Here is a 2,412-nt window from a genome sequence, read left to right on the forward strand (position 1 = left end):
CATTTCACTTTTAATTTGGAGAATTTATAAATAGGACTGCCATAAGGTATTTTCCATTCATGGAGTGTAGAACTTCAGTTTCTCAAAAGATTATGTGACTCGGAAATGTCAGAAAGCTTGGCTTCACAAACACATATGTGTCTTTCTTTGATGGAGGTAGAGCTTCTGAAAATGGCATTTAAGATTGATTTACTCAGTAGGACAGAGGGGTTAGTTTGTACTTAAAATATAAAAGAACTTATGTATGAAGAAAATACCTACTGGTTAACTTCTATTAGCTATTAAACAACCATCAAAAATCCTTAATAAAACATTCATTTGTAATTTTAATAGCTAGCTGTGTAATGTGTAGGAGATGTATTTTCTAAATTTGAAATTACAGTGTTTGCTTCATTTTTAAGAGGCAGAACTTCTTGTCTTTTTCAATTGCAATTTATCTTGAGGGTGAAGATTAATAATACTCTGCCATGTAGGAGAATGTGTATGTTTCTATATGTGACACCACCAAGGTCTGAGATTTATTATAGATGTGTAAAAAATTTATTATTTGATACATGATTCCTAAAGATTTTTAAAACTGAGCATAGTTTAAGCGGAAATGTAGTATTTTCTAAAGGAACTTTAAGAATTCTGTATTATGTTAAGAAATCTGCAAATAATGTATTTTTCTGAGGTGTCACTGTATCATTTTGTAAATAATTGAGTTTCTTTGAGTGTAATTTGGTTTATGCTAATTATATGATTTGAAAAAGCTTTCATAATACCAGAACTATATGAACAGTAATATATCCTTTATCTCCTAACTTCTTTTTCTCTAGTTTGATTATATTTTGATATATAGCCAATAGGCTTCTACTCTCAGTTCATTCTCCACTTCTCCAACATTTCTTTCTCACAGCACTATACAGTGTTTCTTCAATATTTATTTGATAGATGTTTAAATGGATTTTGATATTTTGAATGGCACTGATTTGATATAGAAATTCTACATTCCTTAGCATAGACAAATGTGAATTTTTAAGAATACAATGTATAGGAATGATTTAGAAATATCTACCACTTAGCCATTTAAGAAATGGTGATGTTACTTAACAAAATATTTTGTTTGAAATGCAGATGATGGTGCATACACTCGTGATCTCAATATGGGTTCTTTCAGGGGAACTTTTCCAGTTAAAAGATGTCCACCTTTCAGAAGTGGAGGTCCTTATCCAAATAAGTCTGCTCCTTTTACTCTGGCTAGAAGCAATAGTGGGATGGGGTCAAGATAAATGCTACCCGATGGAATTCTGCCATTTCTGTATGACTAAAAATGAGTCATTTGAATTAAAGGCTTAACTTAAAATTTGAGAAACAAAATAGATGTGACACATACATTGGCATATTTACTGTTTGAAAACTTTTATAATACTTTCCATCTCACTAGATAAGTTCCAGATTTATGGTGAAGAAACGCTTGAGCTTCAAATTTTAAATAAAAGAAGGGATTACAGTGAGGGAAAAACTCCTTTTAATGCTGTGTTTGCTAGAGAATAGCTTTTAAATTTTCTTGAAGTTCCTGGTAGTATTTTTTGATGGTCAGCTTCTTAATCAAATCAATTCTTCCATTTCATAGGTCCCTTTGTATTGGACCCCTGGTGTTCCCATGTAAAAATTGTATGTTGAGTTTCATGGTTGGGTTGAAGTACTGCCTTCACCAGGCCAGAGTGCACTGGCGAGTTGATGGCTCATGACTGCCTCAAATTCTGGGGCTTAAACAGTTACTCTCTTAAAGCTGCCTCTTGCTGTCCCAGCTAGTGGCTTGCACCACCACACCTAATTTAAAAAAAATATTTCGGTAGAGACAGGATCTCACTACATTGTCATAGTTGACATTAAATCCCTGAGCTCAAGCAGTCTGCTTGCCTCAGTCTTCCACACTGTCTCATGGTGTGAGCCATTGCGCCTGGCCATCCAGATCCTGAGACCCTGGCAATGCTTATGTGAGAGGCATTCTGACCGGTTTTTAAGATAGTAAGAGCATCCTCAAAGATGGATGTTGGCCAAGAGCATGTCCAACATTTTCGGTTATGTGGCTATCAGAGAAGTGCAGAGTTGTGAAACATAGGAAGGGCTGAAAATTAATCTTTAAGATGCTACAGGGATGTTTAAACATTAACAGAAGATACTTAGTGTAGGAGTTGAATGTATTTGAGGGGAGAATTCAGAACGAAGCAGGATGAAGCAAGCAGTAGGGTTGAATAGAAGGAATAATTCTGAGAAGGGGAAGTGTAAGGTTTCAGAGTGAACAGAAGAAAGCCAGACAATAAAGCTCTCAGCAAAGAATTTTAAGTAGAACATATTAAAATTCTTACTTAGCCCTCCATGATAATATGGAGAAAATGGAAACATTGCATTTTCTATTTTACATTT

The 2,412-nt window shown here is 34.5% G+C and overlaps 1 protein-coding gene across 1 annotated transcript in view; it reads left to right on the top strand.

The window, feature by feature from the left end:
* LOC108296161 (RNA-binding motif protein, Y chromosome, family 1 member A1-like) overlaps positions 1–2,412 on the top strand; it is a 9,310-nt gene that overhangs the window by 4,247 nt on the left and 2,651 nt on the right. Inside the window, exon 4 of the mRNA XM_017518566.2 lies at positions 1,117–1,261. Coding sequence (XP_017374055.1) covers positions 1,117–1,261 — 145 coding nt within the window. The remainder of the gene's footprint in view (positions 1–1,116; positions 1,262–2,412) is intronic.

The sequence above is a fragment of the Cebus imitator genome, unplaced genomic scaffold, assembly GCF_001604975.1.
Source record: "Cebus imitator isolate Cc_AM_T3 unplaced genomic scaffold, Cebus_imitator-1.0 Scaffold687, whole genome shotgun sequence".
NCBI lineage: Eukaryota > Metazoa > Chordata > Mammalia > Primates > Cebidae > Cebus > Cebus imitator.